Source organism: Pituophis catenifer, unplaced genomic scaffold, assembly GCF_029215685.1.
Source record: "Pituophis catenifer annectens isolate HBS135680 unplaced genomic scaffold, rPitCat1.0.hap2 SCAF_2, whole genome shotgun sequence".
NCBI lineage: Eukaryota > Metazoa > Chordata > Lepidosauria > Squamata > Colubridae > Pituophis > Pituophis catenifer.
The window spans coordinates 29,478,544-29,498,889 of record NW_027256882.1 but is presented as its reverse complement, the minus strand read 5'-3'; the positions used below and the strand labels follow the sequence as shown (position 1 = coordinate 29,498,889).

At 42.9% G+C, this 20,346-nt stretch overlaps 1 protein-coding gene across 1 annotated transcript in view; it reads left to right on the top strand.

Moving 5' to 3' along the window:
* Window positions 1-20,346, top strand: part of LOC139310059 (uncharacterized) — a 649,177-nt gene extending 628,831 nt beyond the window's left edge. Inside the window, 5 exon segments of the mRNA XM_070934223.1 lie at window positions 3,635-5,110; window positions 5,344-5,500; window positions 5,966-6,061; window positions 16,396-17,899; window positions 17,901-20,346. Of these exon segments, the coding sequence (XP_070790324.1) occupies window positions 3,635-5,110; window positions 5,344-5,500; window positions 5,966-6,061; window positions 16,396-17,899; window positions 17,901-18,024 (3,357 nt within the window). The 3' untranslated portion in view covers window positions 18,025-20,346.

The window sequence follows — 20,346 nt, the reverse complement described above, 5'->3', positions numbered from 1 at the left end:
AATCTGGAAAAGAAAAACAAGCTTTCCTGCTTTATCGGGTCCCAAACGATTTCTCAATTTAGAATGAATGAGTCCAAAGGAAGAGAATATTCTTTCAACGCCTGCAGAAGAAGCTACTACGGTTAAAAGTGAAATCATTACTTGAAAGTCTCTAAATCCAAGTGCTTAAGTGACTTCCACCAGTTCACTGGTGTGACTTTCTTTAAAATATCTTCAGCAAACATATATTTCTTGAATGGTTCCCCCTTAGCTTTGAAGTTTATTATAGTTGGCATTACAGATGGATGATTGCTGGATACCCATGTCATAGCTAACTCCTCTTCCTCAGCTCTTAAGTTTTGACCCTGATACTGGATATTGACAATATTTGCCAAAAAATGAGCTGGAGACAGTACTTGTCCCATTCGTTTTTTTAATGCGTGTAATTTAATTCTGGCCATGTGTAGTTCTGTTTTTAAGTGTTCACTCAGTTCCTTCCAAATTTCAACAGCATCAGCAATAAAACAGCTATTTTTCTGTATTTTGTTTAAAGCTTCAGAGATGGGTTTCAGGATGTTCAGCATATGTTCAACATTTCTCTTAAGCCCAATGTTGAGGATTTTGGCCGTGACAGTGCCATCTATTTTATCTCGATTTTCTTCACAAACTCTCATCAGAATAGGCCAGTTCTTGATATACTGCTCAAAACAGTCCACCACAGAGTTCCATCTAACATCTTGTGGGAGCATTAGCTTGGTTCCACCCATCCTTTTCAGTGGCTTTTACTGTCACTTCTTGTAAGTATTCTGCTGTGTGTGCATTTCCTGATGTATCAATTGTTTGTGCAAGGAAGACTTTCCCTTCTTCTGTTGCTACAAGCGCATACAATAGGATCATTGTGGACATTACTCCACCCATCAATACTTAGGTTAACAATTCTACCCTCCAGAGCTGTTGCACATTGCTCCATTTCTCTGTCATACACTTTATCCAGCAGTTTCCCTGCAACATCTGCTCTGCTGGGTGGACTGTATCCTGGTCTCAGTGACTGAACCATATTAATGAAATGTGGGTTCTCAGTCAGACGGAAAGAAGAGTTTGTTGCATAAACAAACTGGGCAATTTTTTCATCAATTAACTCTTTTTCTAATCTGCTAGTTTTTATCACAAACTTATCTATGGTGGTTCCAGGAGGGAAGGGTTTTTTCTTTCTTTTAGGTGATAGTGATATGTGGCTGTGGGTGTCTGATGATGATGATGCTAGTGAAGCACTATCCTGGATGGATAACTCTGAAACTGTAGAACAGGAGGATGGTGATCTTGAAGGTGGATAGTTTCCAGAATCCATGAATTCCCCTAAACAAAAAAGTCAATGCTGTTATTTTATTGTTTATACAATTTCTGCTTATTGTACACAGCACTGCCCCAAAAGGAATATTTGCTTTTCTTCATAACTGTACCAAATGACAGTAACATGCAGTAATAATAAGAAATATAATTTTGCTTACCAACCTGCCTTACCGATAGGTAAAGGAACTTCATTAAAATATTGCCAAACTGGGTCTCTTTTACGGCCTGCTGCCATTATAGGTTTTTTCCTCCAAGGAAAGAATGTGATAAACCTCAGGTCATACACACAAAAAGATCCAAAGACTTGTCTGTCTGTGGCTGTGCAGTATTGTGCTCAGAAAGTTTCACTTTCATTTTGTATTGCTTGTCTGCTTGCCCCTTCCTCCTCACACTTAGTTTCACTTTCTTCTTGTGCAGATCTATTCCACTCCAAACAATCAGAAAAATATTGTTTCTATTCTATTCACTGAACTTCTTGAAACTTAGCACTGAAGGGGTTGATTCTGTATTCATAGGTTTGTAGAACAATAGGATTAAGGTCTTTTTCTCAACTCTGTTCATGTTATAACATTTTTGCTGTGAAGAAGAGACATTTGATCTCTGCTGAGTCAAATTCAGTTTTGAGAACTGCAAAAGTAAACCAAGCATCTGTGATAATATCTTGTAGGCAGAGAAACTGCCCAATAATCTTACAAAAACCTCTGGAAGAGCATGACATTGTGAATGGATTAATGGAATTTATTTACCAAAAAAATTAAACATATAAAGCCTTATTCTACATAATTAAAAAACTAATCTTTATTTCATGATGGAATAACCTTTGGATGGTAATATATTTTCCTCAAAAAGCATTTTATTAAAAAAAATCCGATTTAAATAAAAAAAATCCGATTTAAATAAAAAAAATCCGATTTAAATAAAATTTTTTTTGATTTTTTTTATTTTTTTAAAAAAAATCATTGATTTTTATCCACCCTGGTGTATAGTCACTTAAATGTGAGCTAACAGTTCAGATCAGATCAGATCAGATTAACAGAGTTGGAAGGGACCTTATAGGTCATCTAGTGCAACCCCCCGCTCAAGCAGGAGACCCTATACCATATCTGACAAATGGCAGTCCAATCTTTTCTTGAAAGTCTCGAGTGATGAAGCTCCCACAACTTTCGAAGGCAACTTCTGTTCCATTGGTTGATTGTTCTCACTGTCAGAAAGTTCCTCCTCATTTCTAGATTGAACCTCTCTTTGGTCAGTTTCCATCCATTATTCCTTGTCTGGCCTTCAGGTGCTTTGGAAAATAGCTTGACCCCCTCCTGTCCGTAGCAGTCCCTCAAATATTGGAAGGCGGCTATCATGTCTCCCCTGGTCCTTCTCTTCACTAGACTAGCCATGCCCAGTTCCTGTAACCGTTCTTCATCTGTTTTAGTCTCCAGTCCCCTAATCATCCTGGTTGCTCCCCTCTGCACTTTGAGTTTCAACATCTTTTATAGTGTGGTGATCAAAACTGGATGCAGTACTCTAGGTGTGGTCTTACTACAGCTTTATAGAGTGGTATTAGTACCTCACTTGATCTTGATTGTATCCCTCTGTTAATGCAATTTAGGATTGCTTTGGCTTTTTTAGCTGCCGCTGCACACTACTGCCTCATATTCAGCTGATTGTGCACTAAGACTCCAAGATCCCTCTCATAGTCATTGCTATTAAGCCTGGTTTCCCCCAGTATACTTTTGGTTTTTCTTACCTAAGTGTAAAACTTTACTTTTCTCTACATTGAATTTCATTTTGTTAGATAGGGCCCAGTGTTCAAGTCTGTCAAGATCCATCTAGATCTTGAGCCTATCTTCTAGAGTGTTAGCTATTCCTGCCAGCTTTGTATCATCTGCAAATTTGGTGAATTCCCTTTCTATTCCCTCATCTAAATCGTTTATGAAGATATTGAAGAGTACTGGGCCCAAGAAGGAACCTTGTGGCACCCCCCTGCTTACTTCTCTCCATGTAGACTTACACCCATTAAGGACTACTGGTTGAGTACGGTTTGTCAGCCAGTTGCGAATCCATCTGGAGGTGAAGCTATCTATCCCACTTTTTTCTAGCTTATGAAGAAGTAGGTTGTGGTCTATTCTGTCGAATGCCTTGCTGAAGTCTAAGTATATTATGTCCACAGGATTTTGCTGGTCTACTAATTTAGTCACTATGTTGAAGAATGAAATAAGATTGGTTTGGCATGATCTGTTTTTAACAAACCTGTACTGGCTGCTAATTATTACTTTACTCGTTTCTAGGTGTTGGCAGATCTGTTTTTCTCCAGCGCGCTGCTTGGAGAATCCAAAGCGTGGGTAATGTTCACGTTCACGTAAAATACCGCCAATTCAAAATGCAAACGCTACGATCGATATTGGACTGTATTCGGCCGGGAGACCTGATGACTTCCATCGACTTGAAAGAGGCCTACCTGCACATCCCCATCCGTGCTGCGCATCGTCGTTTCCTCAGGTTTGCCTACAACAACCACCACTTTCAGTACAGGGCCATGCTGTTCGGACTCTTGTCGGCCCCTCGGGTCTTTACGAAGATGTTAGCGGCAGTGGCCGCTTCTCTCAGGCTGATCCCCATACGACTGTACTGCTACCTGGATGACATCCTCATCCTGTCGTCGTCGCCCACCCTGGCAGCAAAGGACCTCGAGATGGTGTCGTCATCCTTCCAGTCGCACGGCTTTACACTGAATGTCGGGAAGAGCCATCTTCATCCAACCACCAGGATTCTTCACCTGTGTGCGATCCTGGATTCTCAGTTGGGCATGGTTTTCCTGTCCAAGGACCGCTGCCTCAGCATTCGCGACTTGGTATTGCAGATATTATCGCTTCCCCGGGTACCATTGCTCCTCCTATCCACTCTATTAGGGAAGATGATTTCCTGCATATCCATCATCCCTTGGGCCAGATTCCATTCCAGGCCCCTGCAATGGTACCTTTTACCGTTTCAGAAGACTCACCGCAGCAACTCCCGGTCCACGGTACGGTTGCCTCCAGGGGTACGCGATTCCCTTCTCTGGTGGACCTCGCCATCCGTGCTCTCCGGGTGTTTGTTCCAAAACCCGCCCAGGGTGACAGTCACCACGGACGCGAGCTTGGGGGGCTGGGGCGCCCACCTTCAGACTCACGTCACACAGGGCCGCTGGTCTCCGACTGAGGCTGCCAACGACATCAATTGGTTGGAGCTTCGTGCAATAAGACTCGCCGTGCTGCGATTCCAACATCTGGTGGAGGATCAGCATGTCCGGATACTAACGGACAATGAAACAGCGAAGGCTCACGTAAATCGTGAGGGAGGCACCCGCTCGGCGGCCTTGATGTCAGAGGCGGCCATACTATTGACCTGGGCAGAACAGCACACTCGGTGGCTGATAGCAGATCATATATCCGGGACCGACAACTGCCAAGCGGATTGGCTCAGCCGGCAGTTGATCAACCAAGCAGAATGGAAACTCCATCCGTCCCTCTTCCGCGAGATGTCCACCAGATTCAGCCAGCCAATCATCAACCTGTTTGCACATCCATCCAATGCCCAGCTACCGAGATTCTTCTCCCTATTCCAGTGTCCCACGGCAGAAGGCACCGACGCCCTACTTTGCCCCTGGCCCCGGGGCCTACTCTACGCCTTCTCTCCCCTCCCGCTCCTGCCGAGGGTGATTCGGAAAATTCTCCTGGAACAAACGGATGTCCTCCTTGTCGCCCCGCACTGGCCGCGCAGGCCATGGTTCGCCGACCTGGTGGAACTCTCGGTGCCCCCCCCATGGCGGATCCCGGATCACAAAATCTCTCTCAGCCAGGGGGCCATACTGCACCCAGAGCCCCAATGGTTGCAGTTGGCCATCTGGCATTTGAACGGATCCGTCTGACCAAGAACTGTCTCTTGGAGGTCGTTATTTCCATCATTCAGGCCTCCAGACGCCCTTCTACGACTAGAATCTACAATGCCACCTGGCGCTCCTTCTGTTCTTGGTGCGCCGCTAAGCATTCGGATCCCACCTCGGCCTCAGCGTCCGAAGTCCTAGAGTTCCTGCATGCTGGCTTCAATAAGGGCCTCGCGGCGAGCACGCTCCGTAGGCACGTGGCTGCCCTGGACTCCGTCCTTTCGGACTCTACCACCGCCACACTCTCCCGCGACCCACGTATCAGATCCTTTCTAAGAGGGGCGTCCAATCTGCGTCCCCCCTGTATTCATCGCTACCCTACATGGGACCTCTCACTGGTTCTCCGGGCCCTGACTGCTCCTCCCTTCGAACCCTTGGCCTCCATCGGATTACATCTACTTACACCGAAGGTCGTCTTCCTAGTCACAATTACATCCGCATGATGAGTCTCGGAATTGGCGAGTACCTTGTCGGTACGGGACGATTTGTGTGTTTTCCATCCGAACCGTGTCGTCCTCAGGATGGACCCTTCATTTCTGCCCAAAGTGAATTCGACCTTCCACCGGGCTCAAGAGCTAATCCTTCCGGATTTTTGTCCGGATCCCAGGCACCAGTTAGAGGTCCAATGGCACACCCTAGACGTTCGCAGAGCACTCCACCGCTACATAAGGAGAACCTCGTCCTTCCACCATTCGGAGGCTCTGTTTGTTTCGTTTCTTCCAGCGTCCCTCGGTCAGAAAGTTTCTGCTACCACTATTGGACGATGGCTGAAAGCCTGCATCTGCAAAGCCTACTCTGTGTCGGGCAAGCCTCTCCCGGGTAAAGTCCTGCCTCATTCTACGAGGAGCGCTTCCACTTCTGCGGCGTGGGCAACTCAAGCCTCGGTTTCTGAAATTTGTAGAGCAGCCACATGGATGACTTTGTCTCCCTTTATTAAACATTATAAGATCAACTCTTTTGCGGCGGCTGACGCTTCCTTTGGCCGCCGGGTATTGCAGTCGGTGGCTGCTCCTGCCTCCTCTCCGGACCTGGCTGTTAACCCCCCCTAAGACACTTGCTTGGGTATATCCCACGCTTTGGATTCTCCAAGCACCGCGCTGGAGAACGAACGTTGCTTACCTGAACATTCCTTCTCGGCGCGCTGATGGAGAATCCAACCCTCCCTTCCTTACGGATCCAGGTCCAGTGCCTTCCTCAACTGTCTATCGTCCTTTCTTCTACATGTTCTTCGTGAACTAAACTGACACCAGTCGGGCAGAGGAGGCGGAACCAAGGCTGAAAATTTAAAGGGATACACACTCAGTCTCTGGCAAGCTCAACGTGAACATTACCCACGCTTTGGATTCTCCATCAGCGCGCCGAGAAGGAACGTTCAGGTAAGCAACGTTCATTTTATTATCTTTTCCAGTATCCTCCCGGGTATTGATGTTAGGCTGATTGGTCTGTAGTTTTGGTCTGTTTTTTTCCCCTTTTTGAAGATGGGAACCACATTAGCTCTTTTCCAGTCCTTTGGTAGTTCCCTGGTGTTCCAGGATTTTTGAAAGATGTGGTGCAATGGTTCTGAGATGACATCTGCCAGCTCCTTTAGAACTCTGGGATGTAATCCATCAGGTCCTGGTGATTTGTATTCATCAGGATCAGACAGGTGTTCTCTTACTATTTTTTTTGTGATTGGCAGCAGCCAAAATTACCAATACAATCCCAGGCTGCATTAATAGAGGGATAGAATTAAGATCACATGAAGTTATAGTACTGCTTCACAAAGCCTTAGTAAGACCACACTTGGAATACTGCATCCAATTCTAGTCACCACAATATAAAAAGATATTGGGACTCTGGAAAGCATGCAGAGAAGAGCAACAAAGATGATTAGGGGACTGGAAGCTGAAACATACAAAGAACAGTTACACAAATTGGGTATGTCTAGTCTGTTGGATCCTTATCCTACGGTTGGGTAGATAATATGTACTGTAACTTTAACTGCTACAAGATGACTAATTGATTAAGTGGTTAAAACAGAAATAAAAGGAAGGCAGGAAGTTCCTTCACTCCTGCTCACTCCTGCTCCTGATATTGCTGCTAAAGATACTGTGACAGTGTTACGGAACTAGAACTGTAAGCAAACTTTGTTTTGTATTGAAAGTGTTATCTTTGTTTATGAGAAGCCAGGTTTGTTTGTTTTACAACAAGTAAAGACAATTTATTTTTCTAACAATGTTCAGAGTCTGAGAGTATCTGTGTTGCAACGCTGTCTGGTCCGTCGCTCTACTCTGCAGAGGGCAGTTTACCCTCAACACTGGTTATGGGCCCAGTGCCAGAGTGTGTGTACCAGTTACAGCAATAAGAGAGTTGCAACACACGTTATTGCTCCAGACATTCTAATACGTATTTAATATCCTGGTGAGGATGGCACAAGGTCAAGCTCCCAACTTATCACTGGTTACCCGGCTGGACGGCACCAACTACAAATCCTGGTCCACCAAGTGCAGTCTCCTGTTGCGCAAAAAAGGGCTATAGGATGTAGTGCAGAATCCACCAGACGTGACCTCCTGGAATGCTGACGATGCCGAGGATGCCAGGAAGATAGCCGAGTTCCAGAGGAAGAATGAGAGTGCATTGTGTATTATTGGTTTATCTCTAGACGATACCCAGCTTGTTCATATCGAGGGTGAACAGTCTGCTGCAAAATGCTGGAGAAATTTGAAATGTCTTTATGTTCGTGACACACTAGGGGCGCAAATTAACATTACACGAAAGTTATTTCGCACAAGACTCCTTAAGGGTGGTGACATGTTAACACACCTGAATTGCATAAAAAGCATTTTTCGAGAGCTACATCAGAAGGAGGTGGTTTTTTCCGAGCAACAACAGGTTTATATACTGTTATCATCGCTAGATGAAAGCTACGACGACGTAGTAACATCATTTGAAGGTCTCACACAGCAGGAACTAACTTTGGCCAATGTAACCTCACGACTACTAGAAGAGGCCAGAAGGAGAGAAGAAAGAAAACAACTAAGGGAAGAACCCGAGTTGATTAATGTAAATGTAAAGGCAAATAATCATGTATATGCTGTAAAACATTGTTTTAATTGTGGCAAGAAGGGTCATATAGCCAAGTTTTGCAGAAGGCTGAAACCAAAAACCATGGTTTATGATAAAAAACAATGTAATGTAGCTATGTCTGATAAGAAAACGGTTAACCACGATTCGTGGGTTATTGATAGCGGGGCGTCGCTATGCATTGTCAGAACACAAACTATTTTGTGAAAATGTTGCCTAGTAATAATAAGGTTTCTTTAGCAAATGGGTGGAAGCTAAAGGCATGTGGTGAGGAAATGGCAATATGTCATATGTAAAAGAAAAAATGCATATGTTATATGTTCCAAATCTAAATTTTAATTTGATTTCGGTTAGAGTATTGGTTAAGCTAGGATATACAGTAACGTTTAGAACCAATGATTGTTTAATTGAAAAAGGTGAAACCAAGATTATTGGAAAACTGAAAGATGGTTTATATGTATTATCTGGTAACCATGTTACAAATGTTGTATACTCAAATGTCAAACCACATGATGAATGTGTTCACTTGCTTCACAGACGTATGGGGCGTATCAGTTTTAAGATGTTACAGAAAACTGTAAAATTAGTTGATGGATTGAAGCTGAAACTATGTAACCAGTATTTAAATTGCAATATTTGTAATCAGCAGAAAAGTAGAACAATCCTTGCTAATAGGTTTGAGGGTTTAAAATGAAGAGACCACTGGAAGTGGTATTTGCTGATTTAATAGGGCCAATGAAGGCTAGTTTAGGGGGTGCTTGCTATGTTCTCAGTATAGTTGACCATTATTCCAGGTATGGTTTTTGCTACCTATTGAAGTCTAAGATAGATACTTTTCGGTATTTTGTTCAATGGATTAAGTTTGTGGAGAGGAAAACAAATCAAAAAATAGTTACTATTGTAATTGACAATGGTACTGAGTTTGTCAACACAAGGTTTAAATCAATGTTAGCTAATGCTGGTATAAAGCACAAATGTTCAGCTCCATATCGACCACAGCATAACTCGTATGTTGAAAGGAGAGGACAAACTCTACAAGCAATGATGAGATCAGTGTTACCTGATGCAGGTTTACCGGCTAATTTATGGGGAGAAGCCATTATGTGTGCAAATACACTCTTAAACAACACCATAAATACAACCACTAACAAAATTCCATATACCGTATGGCATGGAAGGAAGCCAGATTTGAGCTACATACACACATTTGGATCACCTGCATGGGTACATACTCCAGCGCAGTTAAGGCGTAAGGGCCAGAGTAGGGCACAACAATTAATATTTGTTGGTTATAATTCAAACCACAGGTCCTACAGATTTTGGGTAAAAGGAACAGCAACGGTAGTTAACAGTGCAAATGCCAGGTTTATGGAGCATGTAGGGTAGAATAAATTAGGTACTGAAAATGAGGTTATCATTGAAACTCAGACTGAAGCTACCAATGAAATACCAGAGATCCAGAGCGAAGAGGTAGAGAAAGACATAGTACAGGAAGAGGTTAAGGTAGAGAGGCAATCTGTAAGTCCTGAACTTCCAAGAAGGTCGAGTAGAGTAACAAGACCACCTGATAGGTATCAGGCAACTACACTCTATCAAGTAAATAAAGTCCCTACTACATTTAATGAGTTGACCACGTTTCCACCTGAAGACCAGAAAGTGTGGAGAGGTGCAATGACTAAAGAACTACAATCTTTGCAGAATTTGCAAGTGTATGAGTCTGTAACAATTCCAAAAGGGAAAACTATACTCAGTAGTAAGTGGGTATATAAATTAAAAACTGGGATAGATGGGATACCAATATATAAAGCTAGGCTAGTAGCTCAAGGATTTAATCAGTCTCCTAATGATTACGATGAAGTATTCGCTCCAAGCTTAAAAGCCATTACATTACGAGCAGCGTTGGTATGGGCAGCTAGAAATAAATATATAGTTACCCATTTAGATGTAGAGACCGCATATCTGCATGCACCATTACAGCATGAAATTTATTTAAAGAAACCCTCAGGATTTGAGGAAAATGGGAAGGCTGACTGTTGGTTATTAAAGAAAAGTCTGTATGGGTTAAAACAGTCAGGTTATGAATGGAACCAGTGCATTGTAAAAACATTGAAGAATATCGGATTTAAAGCAGGATTAGCAGATCCATGTTTATTTAAAATGGAATGGTATAGTATCATTATTACTTCTTTTTACGGACGATATAGCTCTGATTACAAAGAATGAACAAGAGGCCAACAGGATTGTTGATGAATTAAAAGCTCATGTCAGGATTAAAAATCTAGGGGAGATACAACAATACCTAGGTGTAAGGATCGAAAAAACTAGGGGAGGATTTAAATTATCCCAAACTGATAAAATTAATAATCTATTACAACAGTTCAGAATGGAATTGTGTAAACCATCAAAGACACCTATGGCTCAAGATTATTGCAACACTGATGTGCAAAGTCCGTTGTTTGATAAAGGGATATACCAATCGTTGATTGGCAGTTTATCATACATTAGCAATTGGTCTAGACCCGATATTTCTTATAGTGTGAACCAATTAGCTAGATTCAACATGGAACCTACAGAAAGACACTAGCAAGGAGCAAAACGTATTCTTAGATATCTGAAATATACCATGCATCATGCCTTGTATCTACAACCATCAGAAGAATTGCATGTAACCGCTTATGCAGATGCTAGTTTTGCAACAGATGTGAATACAAGAAAATCAACCTCAAGAATCGCTGTATTTCTGGGAAAATCTTTGATATGGTGGCGTTCAATAAGACAGAAGCATTTAAGTATGTCTACAATGGAAGGAGAGTTTTCTTGTTTATTTTTGTTATGTACGAATTTGATCAGTATTAAGCAGCTGATTTAGGAATAGATATACAAGATCGTATAATAGTATATGAAGATAATCAGGCAGCGATAAAAATGGCGACAAATATAGCTGTAAAGACTAGAACAAAACATACAGATCTTCGATATCTCAATGTAAGAGAATGTATAAAGAACAAGATGATAGAGCTTGTATATTGTGCATCAGAAAACAATGTGGCAGATCATTTCACAAAAGCACAGGGAAGTAGGAAACAAATAGATACATGTGAACAGTATGGTTTAAGATTGTAAATATATTAGTCTACCCAAAGGGGAGAATGTTGGATCCTTATCCTACGGTTGGGTAGATAATATGTACTGTAACTTTAACTGCTACAAGTTGACTAATTGATTAAGTGGTTAAAACAGAAATAAAAGGAAGGCAGGAAGTTCCTTCACTCCTGCTCACTCCTGCTCCTGATATTGCTGCTAAAGATACTGTGACAGTGTTACGGAACTAGAACTGTAAGCAAACTTTGTTTTGTATTGAAAGTGTTATCTTTGTTTATGAGAAGCCAGGTTTGTTTGTTTTACAACAAGTAAAGACTATTTATTTTTCTAACAACGTTCAGAGTCTAAGAGTATCTGTGTTGCAACGCTGTCTGGTCCGTCGCTCTACTCTGCAGAGGGCAGTTTACCCTCAACATAGTCCAGGGTGTCAAACTCGATTTCATTGAGGCCCACATCAGGGTTGTGTTTGACCTCTGGGGGCCGGAGAGGGCATGGCCAGGTTGGGCGTGACCAGATCGATATCACTCACATTGGGGGCGCCTCTGGTGCCCCAAGCGCTCTGCCAGAGAAAACTGGCTCCCAAGCTGTTTTTGGTTGCGATGGCTTCCTGCAAACCTCTGAACTCGGGAGGGCTGCATTCGGCCACCAGCCCTTGAGTTTGACACCCCTCGACTAGTCTACTGAAAAGGACAAGGGGAGGCATGATAGGAGTCTTCCAATATTTGAGTGGCTGCCACAAAGAGGAGGGTCTCAAGTTATCTTCCTAAACACTAGAAGGTAAGACATGGAACAATGGATGGAAACTAACAAAGAGAGAAGCAACCTGGAAACTTACAGTGTGAATTAATGAGTGCCTTCAGCTTGCCTTCAGAAGTTGTGGGTGCTTCATCACTGGAAGTTTTAAAAAATAGATTGGATAGTCACTTGTCTGAAATGGGATAGAGTCTCCTGCTTGAGCAGGGGGTTGGAACAGAAGATCTCCATGGTCCCTTCCAACTCTATTTATTCATTGTATCATTGATCTTGAAAGCTGCAGCCTTGAATTTGCTGTGGGAGCACCAGGAACAGGTCAATGGGTAGATTTTGTGGGGAGGAAGAAGTTCCAGTTTGGTGTAGTGGGGAAGGCACCAGGTTAGAGACAGAGAAACGCTCAGTTCCAGTCCCACCTGTTGAACTTTGGCCAGTCCTCTCAGCCCTTGGAAGCAGGAAATGGGGGGGGGAACCCTGGGGGGGGAACCCCTCCCAAAAACCCTTCCAAAGGAAACTGCAAGGCCAGGCATCTAGATTGACCCAAAGGCACCAAAAACAAAGTAGCATCACTTTTTCACTTGGCTCAGTTGCAAAGGTCGGTTGCTGGGAATCGAAAACGACCTGCTGCAATGTAATCACAGGAAACCTCTTCCCAACGCCTTGGTGGAGATTGGAAAAGCGTGTTTTTCCATCTCCTGTCGCTAGATGGCGGTCAGGCAACATCTGTGCCTAGAAAGCCATCAACACTGCATTGCTAGAAAGGCTGGGAGGAGAGGAGAGGAGAGGAGAGGCGCAGAGGAACTTCCTCTTCCGGATGGCTGATGGGAGGAAGTTGGTGTGCAGAGCGGCTTTTCTGCTGTTTCCATGGTCGGAGCAGCAGCTGGCCGGTGAGTTGAGGGCTGCAGGTGGGAGGAGAGTCCGGGAGCAACTTGGGCTGGAAGCGGAGAAGCAACTGGGCTGAAGCCTCTCAGCTGCGGCTGCTGCAGGTTCCTTCCCTCCCCAAATGGAAGCCCACTGGTGCTGCAGGCTGGGAAACTGGGGGCTGCAATTTCTGCTGCTGGGAAGCTTGAAAAAGCCTCTTTCAAGTGGAGGTTGGTTCTTTGGGAATGGCTTCCCTCCAGAGGTTGTGGCTGCTCCGTCCCTGGAGGGTTTTGAGGGGAGATTGGGCAGCCATTTGCTCTGGACGGAATAGGGTCTCCTGCCTGAACAGGGGATGGACTAGAAGTCCTCCAAGGTCCCCCCAACTCAATTCTTCTCTTATGGACCTGATGTTTTCTGGGCAACAAGGTCGGATTTATTTGCCTCTGGTCTTTTTTGGGTTGTTCTTGTTTTGTTCTACTTCCATTTCTAGCTAACAAGTATGTGTTTCCTATTGGTGCCCCCCCAGGCTCCACTGTGCTTAACCCAGCACTTTTTAAAAAATAGCTATTGAATGTTTGAACTGTCCGGGTGTATTTATTTATAAAATGTATTGGCCACCAACCTTACCGTGACATAACTGCGATTGACAGATATGGCTCAGTGAAATAAGAGACAGAGTCCAAGTGTGTGTGTGTTGATAAGCCAATGCATTTCTTCATCCTCCTAAGAAGGAAGGAACCCTGAGCTTAGTTCAAGGCAGATATTTATACATTTCTTTGCTTTCGCTTCATTACATAAGAGGCAGTTGGCACATGACAGAGAAGATATAGAAGTATAGAAATAATGAAAATAATCAAGTTTGCCTTCTGTGGTTTTGGTCACATGCCTGACCCATAGGCTAGTGTTTCCTGTGAAATTTTCCATGGCTTCAAAAGCCTTTTGAGGCCTGAACTTCAGCCTTGCCATCTCAACATATGAGCAATCATCCAATTCATCCAATTCCTGATTAATAATAGCTCAGAAGGTTTCAGATGTTTTTCAGACTTCAAAGACATGAATTATCTTCATATTGTAGGTGTGTATATTTTTATTTCTGAATGTACATACCTGCAAATGTATAATCTATCCCCAGGACCTCCAGATAAGCAGTCATGTGAAAAAGAAAGTATACTCTCCTTGACTTTTATGATTTTACATATCAAGGCATGGTAAAAATCAATTGGTCCTTAGAAGTTCTTAATAGTCAGTAAATACAACCATAGCTGAACAACAACACATGAAATATTACATCAGGTCATCATTTATTTTATAAAAAGGAAGCCAAAACGGAGAAGTCATGTATGAAAAATGTATGATTCAATAATTTGTAGAACCACCTTTAGCAGCAACAACTAGAAGTAATTCTTTTCTGTGTGACTTTATCAGTCTCTTGCAGTGTTGTGGAGGAATTTTGGCCCATTCTCCTTTACAACATTGCTTCAGTTCATTGAGGTTTGAGGGTGTTTTTTTATGCACAACTCTCTTGAGGTCCTGCCAATTGGGTTGAGGTCTAGACTTTGACTGCAGCACCTTGATTCTTTTTCAGCCATTTTGTTGTAGATTTGCTGATGTGTTTTGCGGCCATTATCCTGTTGCATAATCCTTTGTCAGCCAAGCTTTAGCTATTGGTGTGATGGCCTCTGGCCCAATTGCATTATGGCCAACCATCTCCACTTTGGTCTGGTCTGTGCAAAGGACAGTGTTCCCGAAGTCCTGTGATTTGTTCAGATGCAACTTTGCAAACAACAGCCATGTGCTATGACCTTTTTAGAGAGAAGAGGCTTTCTCCATTCAACCCTTCCAAACGAACCATACTTCTTCAGTATTTTTCTAATTCCATTGTTTTGAATCTTAACATTTAACATGCTAACTGAAGCCTGTAGAGCAGGGGCGTCAAACATGCGTCATCACAGCATGATCATGTGATCACAACTTTTTCCCCTTCTTTAAACGTGGCCGTGGCCAGTGTGTGACCCATCTGGCGCACAGGCCACTAGTTTGACAGCCCAGCTGTAGAGTCTGAGATATAACTCTTTGCAATTTCTCTGGCCATTGCACCGTCTGACCTTGGGCTGAATTTCCTTGAACGTCCACTCCTGGGAAGATTAGCAACTCTCCTGAATGCTTTACACTTGTCTTCCGCACTGTAGAATGATGGGTTTTTAATTGTTTGGAAATGATCTTTTAAACCTTCCCAAATTGATGGGCAGCAACAATTTCTTCTCTAAGATCATTGCTGATTCTTTATTCTTTGGCATTGTGTTAACACACAACTCAGTGTCAGAGATAGATGTAATCATACTTGCTGATGATCAATTGATCAAGGGCATTTTATTAGCGGTACGTGGCTGCTACTTCCCCTCTTTATACTATGGAAGCAGTGAGAAATTTCCTAATGGTGAGAACAATTAACCAGCAGAACGGCTGGCCTTCAGAAGTTGTGGTGCTCATCACTGGAGGCTTTTCAGAAGAGATGAGACAGCCATTTGTCTGAAATGATATAGGGTGACCTCCAAGGTCCCTTCCAATTCTGTTATTCTCTTCTGTTCTGTTGCGATGATATTTATGATACCCTGATAAGTAAAACCACAAGAAATCAAAGCAGGTGTAGTTTCTTTTTCAATTGATTGTATTTGAAAACAACCCTTTGCATTGCTAAGAATTTGTGATTGACTGAAGTCAACAATCAAATTAGAATCATTGAATGGATATTCGAACTTGGTTCTGGGTGGTCTTCCATGTGTCAATTGAATCATGATCAATGTAAGAGGTTATTGCAGCATTGTGGCATGTTTGCTTTTTCATTATAATGTAAACTTTTTTCTTCTTTTCTCATCTTCTGCAACCATTTTATGCGCAATTAAAAATATATTTTTATTTGAATCTTATAGACAAAGAAGATGGCAATGAGCACTCTGGACAACTGAGGATAACAAACAACTTTGAATAGCAAAACAAGTCAGTCCAGAAATCAAAATATTTTCCATTTCCTTCAGAGAGTCCCCCAGCAGGTGAGAGAGAAATGAGAGAAAATCAAGAAGAGATTTCTAACTGGAAAAATAGAGTGTGAAATTAAATCATACGTTACATTGAAAAGTCAAGGGAGATTATTTTTCCATTCAGGAAAAGAGGGAAATATCTGGAAGTTACTGGGGAGGAAGCCACGTAGAGCAGACAGTGTTACAGGCCTCGCTCTGGGAGGAAGAAAATCACCAGTAAATCAAAGCAGCACTAAAGATATTATCCATATTTTTGACTACCTCAAGAATATTAGTTGTGGAAAAGATCCATAGACGTTTCTGTTCTGGGAAAGATACAACTTGCAAATCACAGCTGATTATGCCAGAGGGGATCCAGACTGGAGAAAAACCGTACAAATACTCTGAATGTGGCAAAAGCTTTGGTCAGAACAACTCCATTTTCTTTCATGGAAGGACTCACACAAGAGAGAAGCCCTACAAATGTTCCTAATGCGGTAAATGCTTTAGCAAGCATGGCAACGTGGACTCACACCAAGGAGAAACCCTTTGAATGTCCTGATTGTGGGAAATATTTCAGTCAGAATTCCAGCCTGGTTCAACACCAGAGGATTCACACAGGAGAGAAACCATTTGAATGTCCTTACTGTGGGAAAAGTTTCAGTCAAAATTGCAACCTCATTGGCCACCAGAGGACTCACACAGGAGAGAAACCCTTTGAATGTCCTGACTGTGGGAAAAGTTTCAGTCAAAATTCCACCCTGGTTAAACACCAGAGGATTCACACAGGAGAGAAACCCTTTGAATGTCCTGATTGTGGGAAAAGTTTCAGTTGGAATTCCAGCCTGGTTAAACACCAGAGGATTCACACAAGAGTGAAACCTTTTGAATGTCCCGACTGTGGGAAAAGTTTCAGTCGGAATTCCAACCTCATTGGCCACCAGAGGACTCACACAGGAGAGAAATCCTTTGAATGTCCTGACTGTGGGAAAAGTTTCAGTCAAAATTGCAACCTCATTGACCACCAGAGGACTCCCACAGGAGAGAAACCCTTTGAATGTCCTGACTGTGGGAAAAGTTTCAGTCAAAATTCCAGCCTGGTTAAACACCAGAGGATTCACACAGGAGTGAAACCCTTTGAATGTCCTGACTGTGGGAAAAGTTTCAGTTGGAATTCCAACCTCCTTGACCACCAGAGGACTCACACAGGAGAGAAACCCTTTGAATGTCCTGACTGTGATAAATGTTTCAGTACCAATTTCAGCCTCGTGACACACCAGAGAATTCACACAGGAGAAAAACCCTTTAAATGTCCTGACTGTGGGAAAAGTTTCAGTCAGAATTCCAACCTCATTGGCCACCAGAGGACCCACACAGGAGAGAAACCCTTTGAATGTCCTGACTGTGGGAAAAGTTTCAGTCGGAATTCCAACCTCATTGGGCACCAGAGGACTCACACAGGAGAGAAACCCTTTGAATGTCCTGACTGTGGGAAAAGTTTCAGTCAATATTTCAACCTCATTGGCCACCAGAGGACTCACACAGGAGAGAAACCCTTCGAATGTCCTGACTGTGGGAAATGTTTCAGTCAGAATTCCAGCCTGGTTCAACACCAAAGGATTCACACAGGAGTGAAACCCTTTGAATGTCCTGATTGTGGGAAAAGTTTCCGTCAGATTTCCAGCCTGGTTAAACACCAGAGGATTCATACAGGAGAGAAACCCTTTGAATGTCCTGATTGTGGAAAACGTTTCAGTGAAAATTCTAGCTTGGTTAGACACCAGAGAACTCACACAGGAGAGAAACCATATGAGTGTCCAGACTGTGGGAAAGATTTCAGTACTAAGGATAGCCTTCTAAATCATACACACAGGGGAAAAACCATTTAAGTGCCCCGAGTGTGCATGATGCTTCAGGAAACCTTCCAACCTTATCGTACACAAGAAAATCCACATGAGGCCCAAAGTGATGAGTGTAGACAGAGTTTGAATTTCATTTCTAATGTCACATTGTAAGTCCAGCTGAGAAATTGACTATTTAATTTGACTAGAAAGAATTTGCCTGATTTTTTGTAGGCAAATATGTCATGATATTAGTCAGAAAGGAAGAAAGAAAAAATTGGAACATACTAGTTTGATAAAGGCTATCTGGCCATCAGCAGCAGAAGTTGCTGAATATTTATTTTTGCAGAAATTGTGCAGTTATGTAAAAATCTTTTTGGGAGTGTTCTTTGCATTTTTATCATGGTAGATGATAGAAATGCCACCGGCATAGTCCCAGCCTTTTTTTCCCTGGGTGCCCCCAAGATTTTCAGCCCCAGAATTCCCCCAGCCAGCATCTCTTTGGGATAGGAGCACCCAGACTATAGTTAAGAGATTGTGGCTCCTCATATAATAGAAATAGCACCTTGACTTATTTACCGCTTCACAGTGCTTTATAGCCCTCTCTAAGTGGTTTACATAGTCAGCATATTGCCCCCAACAATCTGGGTCCTCATTTTACCGACGTCGGAAGGATAGAAAGCCAAGTCAACCTTGAGCTGGTGGGAATTGAGCTGCCAAACTGCGCCACCATGGCTCTTATGAGGAGAAAGAGAGCGTAGAGTGGAGGGATTCAAAGTTCATCTTTTCCTAACTGTTCCAGGAATTCAACGCACGAAGCATGTCTTTTCAGATTGTGTCAAGAATGAGGCACGCAAGTGGAAGAAACCACATGAATAGCAAATATTTTGGGGGAGTTTGGGGCAGTGACAAAACCAGCGTAAAATTTCAGATGTAAAGGCTGTTCTGCCCTGCCGGTGACCTTCATGAAGAAGAGCTGTAGAAATACTGAGTTGAGGAGAAAAGGGATTGTGGTTTTCAGCACAGGATCTCCAGGTTTATTCACAACTCCTGCTGTGATCTCCTTTGTTTTTAGGGGCCTCCTTGTTAAGACTTTGACAGCTGGGGCCTGAGAGCAGCACCAAGGGACTGATACTTTTGTGGTTCTCCCCCCTTGGTGGGGAGATGTGAGAAAAAAGTTGTACAGTAGATAATCAAGCAAAATTAAATGAAGCCAATCTAAGAGTCAGAGGGGATGGTCTATAGAGTGAGGTCAAAAGCCATAAGTCCCTACTCAGACGAACAGTCCATTTCCTCAGAATCAAACTTTGAAGCTCACATTGAAAGGTGGAAAGTAGGTGTTATTTGGAAGATACTGGATCTTAAAAACTGCAGCCTTGAATTTAGGGCTGGAGTAGCAGGAACAGCTGCATGGATAGATTTTTTGGGGAGGAAGAAAGCTCAGTTTGTGGTCACCAGGCTAGAGCCTGAGAGACGCTCATTTCCGGTCCTGCTTTAGGCACAAAGCCATCTCAGAGACCTTGGCCTGTCCCGTCCTCTCAGGTCTTTGAAGGGAAATCTGCTTACAAAAAATCTTGCCAAGGAAACTGCAGAGAAACGGGAGTGCAGGATAACTCCCCAAAACCTACTTTTGCAACTTTGGAGAGTGAAGCCTGACCTACTTAGCTTCCCAAGATTAGGGACGTGTTGTGCCATAAATATTTATGAAGTTTTTGTTTGTATGCACAGCTGCTAAATTATTTCCAGCTTCATCCTATGAATAGAATAATGAAACCTGAAACAATAACAATAACACTCACCTTCCAAACCACATCTAGATAGGAGAGATTCTTTCTGTCTGCATCCTTGCAGAGCCTAAATCTCACTAGAGGGAAGAGTTGCTCTGAGCAGCCTTCCCAATCTCCACAGGAGTTAGCTTTATTATTCCCAAACAGTTTGGGCAAAAGACTTGGAGAGCTATACTTTGCAGAAAGCTGATGTATAGATTTCTGCACTTTCTTAGGGGTGACTCAGTGGAGATCAAAACCTCTCTACTTCCCCCAAACTTTATGACTGATTTCCTGTGTCTGCCAAGGATTTAAGACCCAGGAGAATCAGTGGGTCAGAGGCTCAAAGGGAGCCAGCTTCATTCGTGCTGCCCAGAGATGCTTCCAAGCACACCCATGTTAAATGCCTTGTGCGTCTGTAACACTGCATACACAGAAGTCTCCATTAGGTCAAAGTGAGAAAGTCACATACCCAGCAGGGCTGGAAAAGGGGGCTTAACAAGAGGAGATGACTGCCTGTATATGGTAAGAGAAATGTTTCCAAAAGGCATTTCCAAGGGCTGGAAAAAATATTGGTAATACAGATGTTCATGCAACAATGTACCACTCTTTGTTTGATACCCATTCCTTTTTTAAAATTCAATATATTAATCTAATAAAATATACAAAATCCTTGCCAAGGAAACTGCAAGGCCAGGCATCAA